Source organism: Vulpes vulpes, chromosome 13, assembly GCF_048418805.1.
Source record: "Vulpes vulpes isolate BD-2025 chromosome 13, VulVul3, whole genome shotgun sequence".
NCBI lineage: Eukaryota > Metazoa > Chordata > Mammalia > Carnivora > Canidae > Vulpes > Vulpes vulpes.
Window position 1 is genome coordinate 38108953 of NC_132792.1, and position 20322 is coordinate 38129274.

Sequence of the window (20322 nt, forward strand, 5' to 3'; positions counted from 1 at the left end):
GTGGATAAATTCAGATTCCTGGGAATTTAGCACGCAAGTAGAAAACAGGTGAAGGGATCACTGGATGTCCTTCACACAAGAGACGGCAACTTAAATAGTAAAGAGAAAGCATATTCCATACACAGCGGGCGGACCTAGAGTTACATCACATAACTACCATAGTAAGTGAGGAAGCAGTGTGATGACTAATGGGAATGGGGTAAAAAACGTACCCGGTACTGTCAGTCAGGCTTACAAAACAACACAAGTTGACGTTTGTTGAGTTCTTGGGTTGGGTCAGGCACTTCTCTAAGTATGTTATGTGAACAGACTAATTTTCAAAGCAATTCTGTGAGATTGGAGCTATTATTGTCCCAATCTCACAGATTAGAAAGCTGAGGCACAGAGAGGCAAAGGCCACATGCTTAGTAAGATGCGGGGCTGAGATAGGAACTCAGGCGTCTGGCTCCAGAGCCTGCTGCCTTTTGAACAGTATGCTGCCTCTTAACACCCACTCAAAAAAAATAGAACTCCTTGGGGTGCCTTGGTGGCTCAGCTAGTTGAGCATCCAGTTCGCGGTCTCAGCTCAGGTCATGGTCTCAGGGTCATGAGGTGGAGCCCAAGCGTCGGGCTCCACGCTCAACAGGGGTTCTGCTTGAAAGTCTGTCCTTCTCCCCCCTCCGTCTCCCTCCATCCTTCTCCCTGCTTGCTCGCTCTCTGAAACAAATAATAAATCTTTAAAAAAAAGGAAATATTACTCTCTGTTTCAGAGTTTTATTCATATGTTTACATAGGATTTCCAGAAAACTCTAGGAAAGGCAAGTCCTGAATTGAAGGAGACTGGTTTCTAGCTATCAAAAGCAACAGAAGTCAGTGCCGGAAAAGATACTCAATTCCCCTTTGCGTGCTGTTATTTCATCTATGCAATTGAATCCAACTCAATTAACGGTGACTTAGGGTCCCATGCTGAACACCACAAAAGCCCAGAGAAGGCATCACCTTTATTCCCATCCAGGGCAGATAAAATACTCTGGAAGCTTACAGTTAAAAGAGATGAAGAGGAAAAAAAAGAGAGAGAGAGAGAGAGAGATGAAGAGAAAGAATACCAGAGAGTTAAAATGACCTGCCCAAGGCCAAAAAGAGCAGTTGAGTCACCGAGGGACACAAGCTCCAATTCAGAGGGGCCCGGTTCTCTTGTCGCTCCACCACTCTTTCTAATCAAGTTGGCCAAACACCTCAAAATTAACCTCCTAAATGCATATCTGGGCTCTGTAAGGAAGAAAGTATTTAATATCTGCCTGTCTCGTGTCTGGAACCCACTTCCTTCCGGAATGAAGATAAAGACAGAACAGATCACAAGGGGGGCATTTTTAAGGGAAGGGGGAGAGGACTCAAATGTAGGGTTTCCCAGATCTTCTCTGAAGGGATGTATGTTGCGGGCTTTTATTTGCAGGACAATTCACCTCTTTCAAACCTTCCCCAGTTCTAAAAGCAGACCTTGAAATTACATGTTTGTTGGCACCTACGTGAGCAGGTGCGTCTGTATGTTCCGACTCTATCCTAAGAGTCCTAAGAAGAGAGGATGCTCTTTAAGTCTCCGGGTATGCCCATCTCTTACAAACTGCCTTCACACAGGATGTGTTCAGCTTGGGAGCAATGTTAAAAGTTTAGGTATCTTTCCAATTAGTTTGTTTTCTTTCCCCTCAAAATGGCCCTGTATCAGGTCTTTTAGTGATTTTTTTTTTTATTAGATCATGTTAGCGGACCAATTTTATGCATTCCCCTACCACCACCCCCGACCTGCCAAGGGACATTTGGCAATGCCTGGAGACATTTTTGGTCGTTACAGCTTGAGGAGGATGGTGCTTATTGGCATCCAATAGATAGAGGCCAGGGGTGCTGCTATACATCCTGCGTGAGACAGGCCCCACAATACAGAATTATGTGGCCCCCACCGTCAGCAGCGTCAAGGTTAAGAGACGCTGGCCTATTTAAAAGTAAAAAAAATGCACATTCACCTTTCTATCTCGCCACTTTTAAAACACAACTAAAACATAAATCAAAATGTGGGAAATATCAGAAAGGGAGACAGAACATGAGCGACTCCTAACTCTGGGAAACGAACAAGGGGTTGCAGAAAGAAATCCAACATATGTTGGATTGAGTTCAAAAGTCTGGGCCGGGGTGGGGGCGACTGGGTGACGGGCACTGAGGGGGGCAATTGATGGGATGAGCACTGGGTGTTATGCTATATGTTGGCAAATAGAACTCCGATAAAAAATAAATAAACACAGGTACTTGAAAAAAAAATGCTACACCAAAGATTTGCCCCAAGCAAGACGTTTCAGCAATCTATTGTTAATACGCCAATTATTTAAGGGGCTTATTTATGGGATTGGAAGGGTTCATTAAACACTAGAAGAAACGGATGCATTTAAACATTTATGTTTAAGTCAGCAATGAGAGTCTTCTCCAAAGAGGATGTTCTCGTGTTTACTCTGTCAGAAGTGGAGGCATTCCAGTTACAACAGAAAACATTCTGCTGATGAGGCATTTTACAGCCACCCCTGCCCTGACTCAGATGTGGGGCTCTTACTTCAGATTGTTTCATTATTTCTAACCTCACTCAAAATTGCACAGAGAGGAAATGCATGTTTTTGTTCACAGAGAGGGTCACCAAACGCTGCTTTCACCATCAGCTTTTCCTCTTTAGGCCTATCCATCTTCCTCATGACTAGGTTTCCCTGGAAGTTCTAATTCTGCAGCCTGGATTCCTTGTTGTGGCTCAAGGAATCATCCCTTTGGTTCTATGCCGCTCTCCTTGACTTTTGCCCCTGAAAGATGGCTGCATGAGGTTGCTCAACAGCCTGACAGTGTCAAGATGAACAAGGAGAAGGAGGCAGGGGGAGCTGCTGACTTTTCTTTGCACTTGGTCATGGCTTCCTTACATGGTCTTAGCCGATGTGGTTCCGTTTGCTACAGCTTTGTTTGCTTGCTCATTTTCCCTAGGGCTGATTATGTCTGAAGCTTTGGCTGTCTGGCGCACACTTGAATAAAATTTCTTTAAGGGGACAAATTTCTTCTTTTCTTGGAATCAACTGACAAAAAAACCACATAGACCTCAGGAGGGTCTTGGAACATATCACAGTAATTTATCTGTTTAGTATTTTCTGTGTTGAGTTAAACATGTCACTGCTAGAGATCCCCACACATTGGTTAACGACTTTCTAAATATTTACCAAGATCTTTAATAAGCGAGAGTGCTTCCCATGATATAAAGGCTCCACCGCCATCATCCATGGCACCCTGCCCAACGTCCCAGCTGTCCAGATGTCCGCTGACCAGAACAACCTAGAACAAATAATAAAAAGAGGAAAAAAATAAAACTAAGCAGAAATTACATCAAAGAGGAAGCATTCACAGTCATTACAAATACAGATATGAGGCTTTTGTATTTTCTTTTCGATCTTTACGTCTTAAAAGATCTGTGTCATTACCAGCGGAAAACCTGGTGGAAGGCATTACAGGAGGGGTGGCAGGCCCTCCAATAGCAATAAAAGTCCTCACCTTGTACTTCTCTTTATTGGTATAGCTTTGAATACTAAAGTAAAACCGTTTGTTACCCAATGTTCGACAATTTTATTATATGGCTTAAAATATAAACGACATAAAATGGAGCTCAAAGCTTCAGCCATATTCTCAGCTGTCTCACATTCTAGCAGACATATGTTGGATTGAGTTCAAATGGAAACATGAGAAGAATAATTAATTTTAAAAAAGATTATGCTTTGTGTATTATAAAATTATTCTGATGTTGAACAAATAAATATACTGGAGCTACAAACTAGAGTTTAATCAAAGAACTTCTTAAAAAATTCAATCTATATTAGTGTTAAGTCTACAGGTTATATGATAAATTTTAAGTCACCATAGGTTTAAATTTTTTTCAAGAATCATTAGTAATTTTCCCCAGGAAAATGTAAAACATATTTCAACAAAACTTTATTTTGTGAAAGCATTTTAAAGGAGGCAAGTAAAATGATGCTCAGTTAATGGGATATCCATTATTGTATATCCAAAATTGTATCTTGACCTCTGTTGCATACAATCTACAATGTCAAATCAGCTGAATTACAAATCTAAATAAAGATGTCAGAGGAAAGCATAGAACAGCTTTGTCAACTTGGAGTAGGCAAAGATTTCTTAAACTGAACACAAAAAGCACAAAACATAGAAGAAAAAATAAATTGAACTTTCGAAAAATGAGGAATATCTATCTATTCATCAAAAGATTCCATTGCAGGAGCGAAAAGGCAACCCACAGAGGAGAAGATATTTACAATACATATACATAGCAAAGGAACTATACCCAGATTATAGAAAGAATTATATATCAAATATATATATATCAATATATATATCGAATAAATATATATATCAAATAAATATATATTATATATAATAAATAAATATATATATATCAAATAAAGAGAAAGGCAACTGCTAAAAACATGCGCAAAAGACTTGAACAGACAACTCACAAAAATAGATACACGAATACTAATAATCATACAAAAGGGTACTTGGGTTTGCTATCATCAAGGAAATGTAAAGTAATCCACATTCAATACACATCCACCAAAACAACTAGAATAAAAAAGGCAGAAAATGTTGAATACTGGTGAAGAGATGGAGCAACTAGAAGCCACTGCCGGTGCGGTGCCAGTGCTGACAGCCACTCCAGAAAACTGGCTTATCTACTAAATCTGAATGTACACACACCTACGCCCCAACACCTCCACTCGTATATATTTCCAACAGGAGTGTACGTATACGTATATTTTCACCAAAAGAGATGTACTAGAATGTTCAGAATATTCAGAAGGCCCCCCAAAGCCCTCCGCAGAAGGAAACTATTTAAGTGCCTGTTAACAGCACAATGAGTAAGTTGCCTTGTATCGCTCGATGGAACACTACACAGCAGTATGAATGCACGTGATCACTGGTGATGAATCTCATGAACATCATGAAAAATGAAAGAAGCCAGACACAAACTAGTATATCATGTATAATTCCGCATATATAAAATATAAAAATTATCAAAACAGGAGAATGGTTCCCCAAGATGAGAAGGGTTGGTGACACGAGGCGGGGCCAAGGGAGGCTTGGTCACATTCTGCTTAGTGAGCTGGGGACCAGGTGCTCAGTTTGTAAAGATGCTTACCTTGTTACACACTTGGGATCTGTGCGCGTTCTCTGAGGATATTACATAGCTATTGATGTCCATGCACAGCACGGAGCGAGCAAGCCAAAGTTGAACCAAGCTTCTTGATCAATGAAATAGAAATGCCCCCATGACTTTGGGGAAGCAGGATTTGGGTTCTGAAATACCAGGGTGACCCCTTGTGCTGCCTGCTTCCCTGAGCAGCTGCAGGAGCTCCACTGACCCCATCTACACACACACACACACACATACACACACACACACACGGCCTACATGACCTCACTGTAGTCACAAACAAGTACAACGCCTTGTAACTAACAGGCCTAACAAATGGCCATGTAATGAACCCAAATGGATTGTTTCTAAGGAAATAAAAAGAAAGAATAAGAAGAAAGAAAAAAAAAAACATGTTGCAATAGCAGGAAATTCTGATTCAGAAACTGGTGTAATCCTGTGTGGGATGAACAAGCCACTTAGTCAATGTTCTCACCATCCTCAAAGCCATTTTCCCAGTGAAGTTAGAGTCCCAGTGAATTAAGAGTGTCAAAATGTGTTTTGATGATGTTTTGTTTCCCAGTTAGCAGTAAGAGCAACTAATTCGAGGCAGCTATTATTTTATCCTTCAGAATAATTGAGGTTATTTTATCATCACGCATCTTTATGTTTTCTAAAATGCCTCCATTAGCCCACCCAGAATTATCACTTAAATAAATAATTAAAAGATGGGGGAAAATGGTTTTGAATGATAGGAAACTAAACGATATCCCAGAAAGTATGGCCTTTAGCACAGTGCTAGAGAAGAATGCTCACAAACCACTTACATTATGAGAGCTGGTTTTTAATCAGAAAATGTACTGGGGGCCGCCGTGGGATAGTAGTTACAATTGTGATACAAAAACGAGGTCCCGGCAATTCGGGAGCACGTTCACTGACTTGAGTTCTCCCAAGCAGAAGGGCTCTCCCAGCCTGGAAGGATGGGAGCCCACAAGGCCTCCCTCTAAGCAGCAGCCTCGCAGGGGACGCGGCCGGAGTCCCCGAGCCCTGGGTCGGGTCGGGCAGGAGTGGCCAACACTTGCACTGCACCTGGGTATGATTTAGGAGAACAAGATAAAAACAGACTACCCGGAGACATAGAAAGCCCCAGCCCCGTGAAGAAGAATCACCTGGTCAAAGAGGAAAACCCACAGGCCCTTCAGTGCCTGTGCTGCGAGGCGGGGCCATGGGCCGTCATGGCCTAGGGGACACCGCCTCTCTAGGCAGCCGTCCAGGGCCCGGGGCAGGAGGCACCGCAGCCCCTGTCCTCCACCGTCCTTTCTACGACCGCGTCTTCCAAACACAGGGAGGGAGGCACAGGGAAAGGGCCGCAGGCCTGCGGCTTGACACAGTGGCCTGGCCCCGGGGGTGGGGGGGAATGGAGAGGGCACCGGCTGAGGCCAACGGGCAGCCTGGCCGTGCCCCCGGCCCACCGCGAGACAGCAGCCCCAAGGGTCCCCCATCCTGGAGTGCTGCATGGGGACCTGGCACGTCACAGCTGCTGACTCACCAGTGGGCACCGGCTCCTCCCGAAGGATGCGGGGACACGGGGACATGGGGACACAGGGGCACCAGCCAGCCTTGAGCGAGCACAGACTTCGAGGACTCGCCAACACGAGACGCTAGAGAAGGATGTCACAGCTCCGGACTCACCGCGTGCGTCTTTTTGACAGCTTGTGCTGAGTTTCTGTCGTAGGTCAGACACTGAAATGGGGAAAATAACTACGTATCCTATCTTCATGGAGTGACCATTCTGGTAGGGGAGACGGACAAGACATGACTATCATGCCAGGGCCATTGTAAGTGCTATCGAGGAAAACAAGGCAAAGAAAGAAAGCAGAGAGTGGCGGTGGCCCCGGGGCGACGGTCAGTGGATTCCTCAGCCTGTGCCCCCCTCGCAGTGAGAGAAATCGGGATAATCTACAAAATCATAACTTCTTTAAGGCCCATCGGAGACCATAGATTGTGATTCAGCCAGAGGAGCCAAATTCCAGAGGCTAGCGAGCTCATCCAGGAGAGATGGGCCACACGAATTGCTCGGCCTTTTGCAGTGATGGGAGGGAGAGGGGACCGTGACAACGGGCAGAGGTGACAGGCCCAGGCAGTCATGAAGACAACTAACAGGTTAACAGGTTCTGAAAAGGTGACTGTGGGTTAACTTGAGAGCTCAGCACCCGTGGGAAGCTCCCAGGGAAGGTGCTAGCCACCCAACTTTCCAGATCCTTCCCATGGGCCTCCATCAGGTGCTCACAAGGAATGCTGGGAGCACAGGAGTGCAGATGATGACCAGATGCTGCCGGGAGGCAGGCGCCAAATAGAAGCTGTTCTGGACCCTTCTCTCCTAGAAGCAGAAGTCACCTGCCCCCTGGGGTCCTGCAGGGCAGAGGTCAGTGGCTGAGGGGAAGGGGCAGAAAATTACTCTCCCCCACCCCGTACTGACATTAGGAAAGACACATATGTCTCTGGCGAGGTCAGGAAAGCTGCTCAGGCCCATGGTCCCACCCTGTGTAAATGGACTTCTTCTCCCACAGGCCGGGGCGGTGGGGCAGGCTACTCACTCACAGGCCCAAGTGGGGCTCCCACAGCAGGGGGGCAGGCAGAGTGTTGAGAAAGCTCCCCTGCTGACCTCAGGCACACAGTCCCCCATGCCTGAGGGGCCAGGTGGGAGAACCAGGAAGCATCCTCCAGCAGCCCGACCCCTACAGACACTGAACACAGTAGCAGCACCCCAGAAGCAGGGGAGCACCAAAGGTGAGAGGAGAAGCAAGGAAATCGAGCCCAGGCTCAGCTATGAAAGATGGACTCAACCATCCTCCTCTGATTGGCTTGACAGAAGAGGCATCATCATTGTTGGACCCACATACCATTTGCCCCAGGCTCTCCTGTTCTCTTACATATGATATCCAGCATCCAATCAAAATTATGACATAGAAAATAAGCAAGAGGGACACATGGGGGCTGAGTGGTTGGGCACCTGCCTTCGGCTCAGGGCATGACCCCGAGGTCCTGGGATCAAGTCCCACATCGGGCTCCCCACAGGGAGCCTGCTTCTCCCTCTGACTGTGTCTCTGCCTCTCTCTGTGTCTCTCATGAATAAATAAATAAAACCTTCTTAAAAAAAAAAAAGAAAGAAAACAAGCAAGAAACAAAATGATCCACTGTCAGGAAACACAGTATTCAATATGATACTGTAGACCCAAATACAACCTGGATATTTAAAATATCAGACAGGGACTTTAAAATAATTATGATTAATTTGTGAAAAATCGAGTGGAAAAGATGGGGAATTTCATCAGAGGGATGGAAACTATATTTAAAAAGTCAAATGGAAATGAAAAACATAATTATTTATAGATGGATTACTCAAATGAAGTTAAAAATTAGAATTTATTTAAGAAAAAATATCTTCATGTCTTTAGGGGAGGGGGAAGAGTTCTTAAACAAGATATAAAAATGCAAAGCATGAAGAAAAGATGCATAAAGTCAGCTATAAAAAGATGAAGACTTTGGTTTATCAAGATAAATCATAGAATGAGAGGAATTCCTACAAGTTGCAAGAAGATATTTATAACCCATATAACCAAAAAGTGGTTTATGTTCAAAATATATAAAGAATTCCTAATATTCAACCAGAAAAGATGAGCAACCCAATAGTCAAATGGAAAAAAGACATAAACAGGCATTTCACAGAAAGGAAACTATGAATGCACACTAAGCATTTGAAAAGATGAACACCCTCATTATTTGTCAAGGAAACGGAAATTAAATCCTTAATAAAGTGCCACTCTGTACCACCCTAGCTGGAAAAAAAATTTTAAATCTGACAATATGAAGTCCTGGTAAGGATGCTGAGCAAAAGGAGTTCTCATCCACTGCAGGTAGGAGCAGAAAATTGTTAAAACTATTTAGAAAAACTATTAATTATACTCTTCTAGTTGAGCATATGTGTGTCTCACAACCCAACAACTGCACTTTAGGTGTATATATTAGAGGAATTGCAGCACTTGAGTTCTCGGAGGTGTGGGTGAAAATGGTCATATTGACGCCATCACAAGGTCTCAAAATTGGAACCAACCCAAATGTCCATCAACAGTAGAATGGATAAATAAATTGTAGCACAGTCCTATAATGAAATATAAAGTAGTAAAACTGACCTACAGCTACATCTATCAATGGAAGTGAATCTCAAAACAAAAATACGGAAACAAAGCAAAAACGAAAAGGGAAATCACAAAAGAAAGAGAAGAGTATGATTCCATTATATAAATTTCAAAATTTGGCTGAACTAAAGAATATAATCTTTAGCAATGTGTACAAAGACCGTAAAATCATGAAGAAAAGCAAAGAAATGGTAAACCAAAAATGAGGATAGTTTTTATCTATCAGATAAAAGATGGGAGTTGGGGCAGAGCGGAGGAGATGATCCAAGAGGGGCGTATGCAGATGAGTCAAGGGGGTTTCGAAGGCACCGGCAATGTTCTTCCTCTGAAACGGAGGGGTGAGAACACGTGTAATCCTTTCATTATCCTTCTCTCCGCTGCACCCACATGTTGAAGTCTTTTGCAAGTGTGCCGTATGGAACACCAGCAAGAGTCATCCCAGATGGACCTCTGAAGGCATGGGGCTCAGATGGTTTTGTAAGGGAGTTCAAAGGAACATTACAGGTCAGATATATCTCATCCAAATTCCATTGTTGCAAAAAAAAAAAAAAAAAAAAAGGAAAATATCTATATTTTACAATCATAATCTTGATTCTAAAACCTGAAAAAGATCGAATCCCCCTTAAGACCAACTAGAGATCAAAGATAAATGTAAAAATCATAAATACTTGTATTGAAAGCTATGGTAACAATGGCTCAATGGTCTCCAAATGCCCACGGTAAATGGAAGTTATGCATAAAGCAGATATGCTAAGGGACACTATAGGCTCATACTTATCTCCTTGGCATGCTTAGTTTTTAACATTCTGCATTTTAAATTGTGATTTCTCTGTTTTCCTAAACCTGACCGAGTTCTTGTTGATTGATCCTTAATAAAGAAGATGCCCACTTAGCTTTGAAGTATGCTTCATTTTACAAAGGTCTTGCTCAATCAAAAACCAGAAAGACAATTACTCAGTGTTTCTGTGTTTTGATTTTGTGATGTTTTGCTTTGCCTGCAGCTGCTTCATTCTCTTGGTCTCCTTTTATTTAGCATATCTTAAGAGGTAGCGGGAGGAGCATCAGGGTTGCAAAGTTCATGGCCTAGAGCATTTCCAGACACAGGAAATCCCCAATCCAATTTTCAACAACAAAAATCATTAGATAGTTGAAAAATATGACCTATAAAAAAAAAAAAAGGTAGGAAAAAGCTTCTCATTATTTGGCCTTAAAGAAGCAGCCAAGAAGTGATCTAATAATGGGCTTCAGCCATGACAGGCCCATCTGTGGAGGGTATGAGCAGCAAAAGACACAGCAAGGGAACCAGTTCTGGGCTGTAGCAGTGACCGTGACGGTCATACAAATGATCAAGAATTTTCTGATAGAAGGCTTTTATAGAACTCTAAAAAAGGCTAACAGGGGGGAAGGCTATGGAAAATTTCATTCCTGGGAGGGTTTCTAAAATAAGACACATTCTTCCATGGAAAGCTAAATGAGAAGAGATAAAATCTTTCAAGGTTCCATCTAGTCCAATATTCCATGTCAGTTCTCAGGAATTCTTCTTTTATTGTAACCACTTTAAAGGGGAAACTGTCCTTTGAAAAGTCTCCATAACCTCAACGGACTTTTCCCTGAGCATCTCCTAGAAACTTTGGCTGCCAAGATCTTCCCACAATTCAGGATCTAAACACAGGTGGGCAGGCACTTCTCGAGAAATCCATGTTTTTGTAACCCCCATCAGATACAAAGCCTTGGCTTCCAGAGGGACAGTTGCGGAGTGTATTGTGCTATTGCCCAACATGGACCAAAGGGACTGTGTTTGAACAAATATTGTCCTCCCCAGTGAGCAGCCTAGGTGGTCTACGGAATAAAGCTAGGCTTCTGACACGCAGGGTGTGTTCAGAGGCAACACAGCAAACATCTGAGCTCCTTTTGAATTAATTTATATTCAAGCTTTGTTTAGTGAAACTGTTGGCTGTTGATCACGTGCAGGATACAGACTTCTTTCACAAGAAAATGAACCACCTCTTCAAATGCTCACCCCTCACCACAGCTACGCCTGAAAGGAGCTGTTTCCACTCCTTGAGGGCCCTCCTTACACGTGCAGGCAGCAGATCGGCTTCAGAAAGGAAAGACTGTGCCTGTACCTGGCTGAAGAGTCTGAGCACATTGCTCATACCTGAGGACAAGACAAGAGGGGCCTAATTCATCTGTGGCTCACAGAAAACCAGCCTTAGGTAGATTTATGACTGTGATGGCAGTACACTTAGAAGAAATGGCTGAAATTGGCTCAAGATTGACTTGTGGATCAGACAGCAGAGAGTGTCTATGGAAGGAAATCATTCTGATTAAATGAAGCTAAGTGGGTTTCATCCAGAAGTCATGACCAGCTGCAACTGGAGATGCTAATCTTTTAAGTGAAAGGACCGTGTTCCTGAATCCCTGCTCCTTTGGCCTAAGCAATCTCAGGATATGTGGTCTCACTTGAGAGTATGGGAGCTGTCGAAAGTTGAGTGACGATACTGGGTTGGACCTTCCTCAAGGGAGGACCTTCCTCAAGGGAGATAGAGTCTAGGCAACTTCTCTCTTGGTAGTGATCACCTTTCCTGCGGTCAAATTCAACTATGGTACCGGGCACAGCTCTAACGTCTCTATTCTGATGGCCATTCAATACCGCTGAGTTCTAGGCTTTTGTTAGACATGGTGCATAGGATTAGAAAATAAAAAACAGAAGCATTTGGTACTTTGGTGCTTTACATATTTTCACTATTCAGTTGAGACAAGCTAATAGAGGTATCACCCGTCTATCACTATAGAAAGTGGGGTCCAAGGTGCTGCCTACCAAAAAAGGAAAGGAAGGGAGGGTGGGAGGAAGGATGGATGGACATGGACAAAAGGGTCTATGGAAGGAAGGAAGGAAGGAAGGAAGGAAGGAAGGAAGTCAATCTGCAAGATCAACTGGAAGCTTCTGTCTACGCAATATTCCACAGCCTCTAGCTTTGGATCTATTTGATGAGCCATGAAAAGAAAAGAAACTGCACAACAGACCAGGGGGTCCTAACCAAATAGCGTTGTCACTTTGAGAAGCACAATGAGGCTGTACAGAAATCCCTCCTCTACCGCTGGTTCCCATTAAGAGACACACAAATTAGCACGGGTTAGTATACAGATTTACTTCTCATTTTTCCTTAGTAGAAAGGAATTTGGTTTGAGGATAGCGTATTTTTGGTTACTTTGTGAATGATCAGGAAACGAAGGAAGAAGGGAGGGAGTGTTGGGAGGGAGAGAATGAAGCTAAATGATATATAGCATGAAAAAGAGGAGATGAGGTACAAGACAGATGAGAAGGCAAGAAAGGCTTCTGCAAAGAAGCTTCGGCAAAGGCAGAGGAAGAAAAGAGCACATAAACCCAGGTCAAGATGTGAACCAAGGCTTAGGTCTGGTTGCGGAGGCTCATGTGACCAAATTAGGACAAATCACTGCATCACGTCCTGATGTCATCACGGGTGTTGCCAAGACTAGACGAAAGGAGCCTGGGAAGGAGGCTCAGATAAGTACTAACCTGCCATGGTCACCTGCGTATTCTAACAGTTGCCTAAATTATTTCTACCTCGAACATCCACGTTATTGTGTTGGCTCTTGCCTGCCAAGACCTGGACCAGGTAATGGGGGGTCAGAAGTCAACCAACCATCCCACGTCCCAAGACTTCAGCAGCGGACTTTAGGGCAGTTGCACGTCCCTAAGGATGTAAACACTTGAAGGCAACTTTAACTTTGACATATAAATTATAGCTTAAATAACAGACAGTCAAAGGATGCCCGGGGGGGCTCAGCAGTGGAGGGTCTGCCTTCAGCTCAGGGTGTGACCCCGGGGTCCCGGGATCAAGTTCCCTGCATGGAGCCTGCTTCTCCCTCTGCCTGTGTCTCTGCCTCTCTCTGTGTCTCTCAGGAATAAATACATAAAATCTAATCTTTAAAAAATAATAAGATAAAAGAGTCAAATAATGTCACAGACACCCTATTACTAATAGAGGACTTTTCAATGATCTTATTTTTAGCTTTAGGACAGGGTGTTGAGAAACTACGCTTACTTTGAAAGATTCCATGTCTGTAGAAGCAGCAAGCTAACTGTTCAAACACAGTGCTTTACTTTTCTTTACTCTTTACTCTTCTCATCATATTTGAGTCACGTACCCTCAGCCAGGTCATTTTAGTTAATAATCTCTGTGTTCAGACTCTAGGAACATGCCCAATTTCCACTGGTATACATTGTTTTAGGTGGGGGGCGGAAATACTGAACATTTTATTTTCTTGTAAATACCTTTGTGCAAAAGAATACCTTTTTGCCCATTAACCCTGATGCAGTCTTATTTTTTATTGGAATTTTCATGTCCAGAAAAAAAAAAAAGAGTAGTTTTCTTAACTGGAAATGTTATGAGAGCCAGAGAAAAGTGTATGTTGTGTATGTTTACCCAAAAGGAAAAACTCTTCCTTTTATTTAAAATATAATAGATTGAAAGTCAACTTCACTATTCACAAATAACACATGTATATGAAAAATAGAAGTAATCATTTTCATCTCACAAGACTCGAAAGTCACTGAAGGCCAAAAAGTTCATTAACCTCATAATGTTTATGCACCATGAGTCAAAACAAATAGTCTGAAAGTGATTTCTTCTTGGTCCAAACTAACTCAAAACGTGGTTATGCTCTGCACAGCATAGGAAATTATCCTCTGCCCTCTTAAAAGGGAACTTCCAAGATGAGGAGTAGAAGCAGCCTCATGTCAAAATGTTTGGTAACTGCAGATCTGGTGGACAGAGAGGGATAAAAATGGGCCCGAGGGACTCAGAGCTCACAAGGAATGACTATTAAAAAAAACAAAACAAAACAAAACAAACCCCATAATGAGAATACAAGGTGATTTTCAGAGCATAACAGAGACCACAAAGGATAATGAACGCTATAGCGTTTTCTCTCCAAAACACAATTAATTGAAATGAAAGAACATCATGATAAAAGAATTCTCAATGCATATTGTGACATTATTGTTGCACTGCAGACTTAGATTTTTTTAATGTCAACACTTATAAGGTTATCCGTGTTCTCCTAAATATTTTGACTTGTCATGAGATTATATTCTCATCAATTACATGTTGGTTGTAGCCATGTGCTTGGAATAATTAATCATATATCTTGGGAAAGGAAAGGAGAAATAAAGGGGGAGGGAGGGAGGAAAGGGGACTCTTTCCCCTTAATTGTGCATTTTCTAAAGAAGCAAAAATACTAATAAAAACAAATGTTTACTAACTTAACTTCTATTTTATCAGCACAAACAGTATATTTTAACAGACTATAAAACTAGAGCAAGGTTAAAAGAAATACAAACTATGGCTCTAATCAAATTATACTCATTATAAGTATTAGGACTTGTTCACATTAAGTCAGCCCTGGTCCAATCTCACACAATATTTCCTTCAATACCTTAGAGAAATACTCCCCAATTTTAAGATGATAAAACTATAGGATGAATTATCAATATGTTGGACCAAACAAGCGAGGTTCTGAAATACCATCTTGAGGCAGAAATAACTTCTAGCCAACAAGATAATTCAGCGGGGATAAATACGAACGTGTACACTGCACTGCGAGATGGTGGGCCAATGGCCACTCAACTGGGAATAATCAGAAAACTCAGGTGGTCTAAGCATAGTGAGTGAACAGTGGGTCTCAGCTATGGAAATTATTAATAAAATTGTAGAATCTGCTGACAGAAATATGAATTCTTATTGTGTGAAGTAAGAGTCCCACTTTAATTAATCAAATACTTTTGTCTTCCTTTTTTTTTCTTTTTTTTTTTCTTTTTGTCACCGAGATACCTACAGAGACCTTCCAGAAAACAGCCTGTGGTTGGAGAGGCGCTGTCAGGATTTTACAGTTTCTGGAAATAGCATTGTTTGAAGAGCAACTGCATGTTACCCTAGAAAAGAGAGGACTTCTAGGGGCTGGACGCTTCATCTGTAGGAGAAGTGAACTTGCTCAGAAGGCATAACCAGGCCAGCAGGCAGAGGGTATGCAGATATGATTTCAGCTCAGTAGAAGAATAAATCTAAGCCGTTCAACAAGGGAACAGGAGTCTGCAGCGGAGTAAGCTCTGCAGTGCTCAAGCAGAAGGAACATCTGTCAGGCAAAGAATGGATACCTGACCCGAGGTGGGAGTGAGCCAGACACATGATGTCCAAAAGCACCATTAGCTCTCACGATCCTCAAGGAAAAATGGGCTTATCTTGGCCACTATTCAGTGAGAATTGTTAATGACTTCTTGTGATACCAGTATTTTTTTCTCCTATAAACTTCTATTACAATGTTTTTCCTTCAACTGACACCAGAATAAAATTTTAAACTTGTATTACTAGTTAATATTTATCATTATACTAAAAAGAACTTTCTGTGACTTAAAATTTGCCTTCTCGAATTGGGGCCCATGCTGCATCAACTTCCACTGGAGCCTAGGGGCATACTGTGGGAGGTGTAATAATTACAATCACCGTCAGTATCAACCTTTAGGGGTGGACTCCACAGCTTGCAGTTTCCGATAATCCATGATGGATTGTCAGGTCTTCATCTGTGTAAATGTTCTCAAAGTTATCTTTATTTTTTGTATCTATGGGTAGAAAATTCAGTGAGTTCATCATCCCCATGCGTACTTCCCTTTATCTGCCCTAAGAGTACCTTCTCCAGTACATAATAGACAGAAATCATGACTTTGTAGACATTTCTAACAATTTTTTTCTTTGTAGAGTGAAGAGGGCGACACTCATTATAATTGTCTCATCATGCCATTTTGATGGTTTCTTTTGAACTCTCCCCAATTCCACTGGATTTTGGAGCTGTAATAATCAAACTAAGGATGTGTACATAGGTAACATGACTTTTTTTGTGTACTACATAGAAACTATAACAGCCTTTCTGATATTTCCCAGAATTTGCTTATTTTCCTTAATTGCATAGAAAAACAAAAGCTAAGAAACCTACGATGATTCTGGATTCCTTTTAAGCCTCCTACACTAAAATGACCTTAGGAAATTATGGCCAATGGTTTGTTTTTACACAGAGAAGTGATCTGCCCAACTGGCAGGGCCCAAAAACAGAACTCAGGGCTTCCCACTCAGAGCTAAGGGTTATTTCCATTCTATCCCTCTGCCTGCTTCATAAAAAAACAATGCAGAAACGACTTTTGATTGCTTTTCTCTGATGTATTACCATTTACTTGACCATGCTGAAAATGAATCTGCTACTTTTTGCCCACACATAGTCTAAAGAGTTTTTTCAATAATTTATCTCTATGAGCTTGACATGGGCAAGTTATTTAACCTCTCTAAGCCGTGTTTCTCTATCTGTAAGGTGGGAATAATGAACACAAACCCGACCTTAAAATGTGTTGTGAGAATGAAATGAGATGATGTGATACCTTCATCACTGTCATAGTCACTGGGCACAAAGCGTGCACAAAATGTGGACTCCTTACACGATGGCCATTGTGGTAGTGGTTATACCATGATAACTTTAAGATAACCTCAAACACTGCAAACGGTTCTCTCTAGGAAAGACTCATTTGGGGGGTTGGAGAGTATAGTAGACTGTACACACTGCTTTAGCAGGCACAGGTTTAGGGTACTATGGGCTGCTAGCTCGAGTTAAAGGGAGCATCAATCACAAGCACATGTTATTTAGAAATATGACGAATATTCTAAAAATGTTGTTTGGTGAGTCTAATTTAAAACAGCATGAACTTACCCATTTGAAAACATTTGTACACCACGAAATAGCTAAGTTACATTTTCATTTCAATAATAGGTTGCAAAGGGAAAAAAAGTTACAGCTCAAGCAATCACAAAACACACAGCATTCCCTAAATAACTCTGCAGTTACTAGGTAACCAGGTAGTGCCGGTGAAAATGAATTCAGGTATTGAACTAATGCTTCCCATGCGCCTGAGGTGAGTTTTGTCCAGGCAACGGCTAATCTAATGAATGATCCCACTGTCAATTGCTTTTCTAGAGCTGGCAAGATTGGTCACAAAGGCTCTCTCCATAGGAGGACCTGGAACATTGGGAGAGAGTCCAGAATAGAGTCTCAGACAACACATCAAAGTCTGGCATGTTTCATGTAAAAATGAGAAGCTTAAGCCAGGAAGAAAAAAAAAAGCATATCCTGACATTACATTAGAACATAATCTCTGCGGAGAAGTTATGAAGATTGTCAGGAAGAGGGAGTGGATGATAAAGGGCAGATATCAATTTTATGCTGTTGTAGACAAATTTAAGTGTAGCATTGTTTAAAGATCAAGGGAAAAAGTAAATGACCTGTCAAACAGTGCTGTTTCGTCTCTTTCAAGTCTACACTCTTAACAATTGATGAATTTTAAGGTCCCTCTGTTCCTTCCATAGGGTATGTTTCAATCTTGTCTTTGCTCTCTTCTTGCAAGAGTAGAGGCAGACAGGCCAGGATTTGAAGTCTACTTCTCCCACTTACAAGGAACTTTCAGCAAGCTGCTTGGGTTCTCCGGGCTTCCATTTCCATGTGTCTAAAAATGGACATTAACAACTGCCAATAGTGTTGATATTGGCAATAACAACAGTTGCAAGGAAAGGACCTAATGCATTGCCTGGCACCCAATGAATGCTCAGTCTATCTAGTTTCCTAATCCATCTTAGCATTTATTTATATGCTTTATTGTCATCAGAAAACCCAATTTATATGGTATCATTCTTAGAAAAAGTGGCTCTCTCAGTTGGTAACTCACCAAAGAATCCACTCCCTGGTAGCAGTAGGCTGGGAAGAGGAGATAGGTGCAGAAAAGCCTCCCATACCTGACTCATGCGCTTCTACTGGAGAGAAGGAAGGAACATGCCTCCCATCCTCACGCCTCAGCTGAGAAATATCATAGTCTCTCCCAATGGCAGAGATCTTTTTATTTCCTTCACACATATTTCTCACAAGACTTGAAATTCAATAGAGAATCAATAAATCAACTTGGATTTGTTTATGTTTAATAATAAAACGATTCAGAATCAAGCTAGTTCAGTCCCTTAAAAAAAAACAATATTAGTTTTTGTGATCAATGCACAATTAAAACAAATTTCTACTTAATTACTTTGACCTTTACAATTCTAATCACATAAACCCATTAAAGAAGTTTGCTCTCAACTACTGTATAATGTAACTCCCTCTCTCTCAGTGAGGAGTATAAACAATGAGTACATTAAAGAAAGATTAACTTTTAATGCATGCTTCGAAGGTCAGAGCTATGGACAAAAAATTAGAACCGGAAATAAGTAAAGCTTAAAAGTTAATTATGGGACTTGTGATCAACGGGGTACAGCAAAATCACACTTTCATGCACCTTGTCTGTTCAAACATGTGGCAATTAGAGATGAGTTATAAAAAGTGAAAAACTAAAAGTCTGTAGTTTGACTTCTAGAAAACAGATAAACATCTCTGTGGACTGGAAATGGATTAGAATCACAAGGCAGTGAGTGGGTCTAAAGTCCCCCTGACTTTAGATCTAGGAGCCAGAACTGACCTCTGGGCATTCTGTTCCTATAGGCAGAGAACCTAAAATTGCTTCACTGGAGATAGGGGGACCTACGCCAAGTTAACTGTGTGAAAGCAAGCAAGGGGGGTTGGGCTTGTGGGAGAAAGCTGAAAACAAACAAACAGAAAAAACATGCCAAAAGGTATAGCTTAAGAAAAAGTCTGAGCCTATGGAGGAGATATGGACAAAGACATGATCAGAACCAGGAATTGAATCAAGCCACCTGCTGTCTTTGTAACAGAATATGTGATCCTCGTTATCACCATTGGCAAGAGTGGCTGATACAACACAATAAAACCTGGTTCTGGACTGGCAGTGTTGCAGGCCAGGTGAAAGCAATCACAAAACCTCCAGAGAGAGAACAGTGAGCCCGAAGGGAAGGAACACAATACAAACAATAATACAGATTGAATTTTAAACCATCCTACTCAAAGTGAGTCAGCAAACCCAAATTCCAAAACATATGAAGTACCGTGCTAAAAATGTCACCGGAATCAACAATAAAAATGCCATTCTATATTAATTTTATGGAAAAACTATATAACAATTTTTTTTTAATTATGCTTAGGGTGATCAAAGGACTAATTTTCTAGGGAAAAAAATTACCAAAACTGACTCAAGAAGAAATAAGAAAATCTGAAAATCTCAATAAACATTAAGAAATTCAATCAAGAATCAGAAAGAAGTCTCTACACACACACACACACACACACACACACACACACACACACATATCTCCAGACTCAAGAGGTTTTACAGGTAAATTTTACTCAATATGAAGGAATAGAAAATCTTCAAACTAAGCCAACTCATTTATCAAGGTATTATCTTGGGACCAAAACAAGACAAGGGTAGCACAATAAAGTAAATTACAGACCAATCTTATTAATGAATGCAAGGCAAAATGATTAAACAAATTATTAAACATGGTGCAAAACTTCCTCCACTCTCAACAGATAAAATCAGAAAACAGACAATAAGGGTAAAAAATGGGCTTATGATTTCAATCTACAGAATGCATTATCATAAGGTGAATTTGTCATTCTTGAAAAAGCAAACATAAAAACAAACCATATCCAGTGTTCGGCCCAAAATGTGAAATATAAGTTAGTGATTCTCTATGAGAAAATAAAACCCACAACCACCCTGGTTATACATATGGAGGCTTCTGTGGATTTGTCCATGCAGACAGGGCATTTGGAATGATCAATTCCAGCTTGTTGCCTACAGATTAAACAATAACGTTGAGCAGAAAATGAGCACACAGATTGATTCATTTACTCCTGCTTCACTACCCATGGCTGTAAAGCTTAATGGCACTGCACGCTAGCACCATAATTTATTTATTA

General features: G+C 41.5%; 1 protein-coding gene across 16 annotated transcripts in view; it reads right to left on the reverse strand.

The window, feature by feature from the left end:
- Nucleotides 1–20322, reverse strand: part of CPQ (carboxypeptidase Q) — a 398486-nt gene that overhangs the window by 147307 nt on the left and 230857 nt on the right. For all 16 annotated transcript variants that reach the window (XR_011996567.1, XM_072734258.1, XM_072734256.1 and 13 more), the window contains one exon: nt 3219–3330. Coding sequence is in view for 15 of the 16 variants with exons in the window: in XM_072734258.1 (XP_072590359.1) it covers nt 3219–3330 (112 nt within the window). In the remaining variant the exon portion in view is untranslated. The remainder of the gene's footprint in view (nt 1–3218; nt 3331–20322) is intronic.